Source organism: Temnothorax curvispinosus, unplaced genomic scaffold (genome assembly GCF_003070985.1).
Source record: "Temnothorax curvispinosus isolate PA1 unplaced genomic scaffold, ASM307098v1 QBEX01001018.1, whole genome shotgun sequence".
NCBI classification, from domain to species: domain Eukaryota; kingdom Metazoa; phylum Arthropoda; class Insecta; order Hymenoptera; family Formicidae; genus Temnothorax; species Temnothorax curvispinosus.
The window spans coordinates 1,879-2,918 of record NW_020210798.1 but is presented as its reverse complement, the minus strand read 5'-3'; the positions used below and the strand labels follow the sequence as shown (position 1 = coordinate 2,918).

Here is a 1,040-nt window from a genome sequence, read left to right as displayed (position 1 = left end):
AACACACACATGTACACACACACACACTCACACGCACGCACACGCGCGCGCGCACACACACACACACACACGCACGCACACGCACGCACGCGCACACACACACACACATACACACACACACACACACACACCTGTAACGCTGTGGACTTGCTGTAAACCCTATCCTCGTCCTCGTCAAAGTCAGTGCCGACGGCGGAAAGGAGACAATCCATTTTACTGAAACTGTCGTCGGTGCCGACCTCGCCGTCCTGTTGAAATTAAAAGATTGTATAAGATAACGCAACAGTTTTCGGTTGCCGGGATTTCGCATGCACGCGATTTCCGGCACGCTTACCTTCCACGCGGCGTACAGGCGCTTTATGCGCCGGAAAAACATGTCCTTGTCGAGAGACGGGTTTGCCATGATTTCGGCGGTGGATTTTTACTCACGCGGACACTTTCACCTTCTTCAACGCTAAATTATAATCAACGCCTGCGTCGTAAGCGGGCGGGGGGGGAACAAAACATTCAGAAGACGCGTATATGTAACGCCTCGGCGTTTATCACATCTTCCCTTCCGGTTTTCTCGGTGAATTCGCGCGCCGGGTATACAGATCGATTTTATTTCGCGAGTTACAACCGCCGACGGAGACCGCGACGGACACACCGTGAGCTCGTGCGACCCACGTGCGACCACACAAACGCGGAGATGGCGATTATTATAACCAATCCCCGCAACCACACACACGCAACACGCAACGCTATAGTGACGACGAATTTAGGGCCAATTTCACCAACCACAGTTAGCTAAAGTTAGCAGAATTGATCAATAGAAATGAATCCACCCTGCTTTCTATTCGTCGTCAGCTTTTGGACTATAATTTGTGTAAACTGGATTACACGAAATCGAAACGCGTATAACACGAAATATCTTAAATTAAAACGCGAATTGAATACTTTCTCTTCTTATTTTATATTCTTTTCTTTGTAAGCTTCGTAATTTTATGTTGATAATTAATAATAAATATCGCATAATTAGATGTCACTTACTACGTTTACGC

General features: G+C 47.4%; 1 protein-coding gene across 1 annotated transcript; it reads right to left on the bottom strand.

The window, feature by feature from the left end:
• Window positions 1–131: 131 nt before the first annotated feature.
• LOC112459528 (FACT complex subunit spt16-like) lies at window positions 132–678 on the bottom strand (the record flags this gene model as incomplete). Its single annotated transcript, XM_025023701.1, has 2 exons — window positions 335–678; window positions 132–248 (listed from the first exon to the last, which is right to left on the bottom strand). Coding segments are annotated over exons 1-2 (186 nt in total), but the record flags the coding sequence as incomplete, so codon positions are not given.
• Between the last annotated feature and the right edge of the window lie 362 nt (window positions 679–1,040).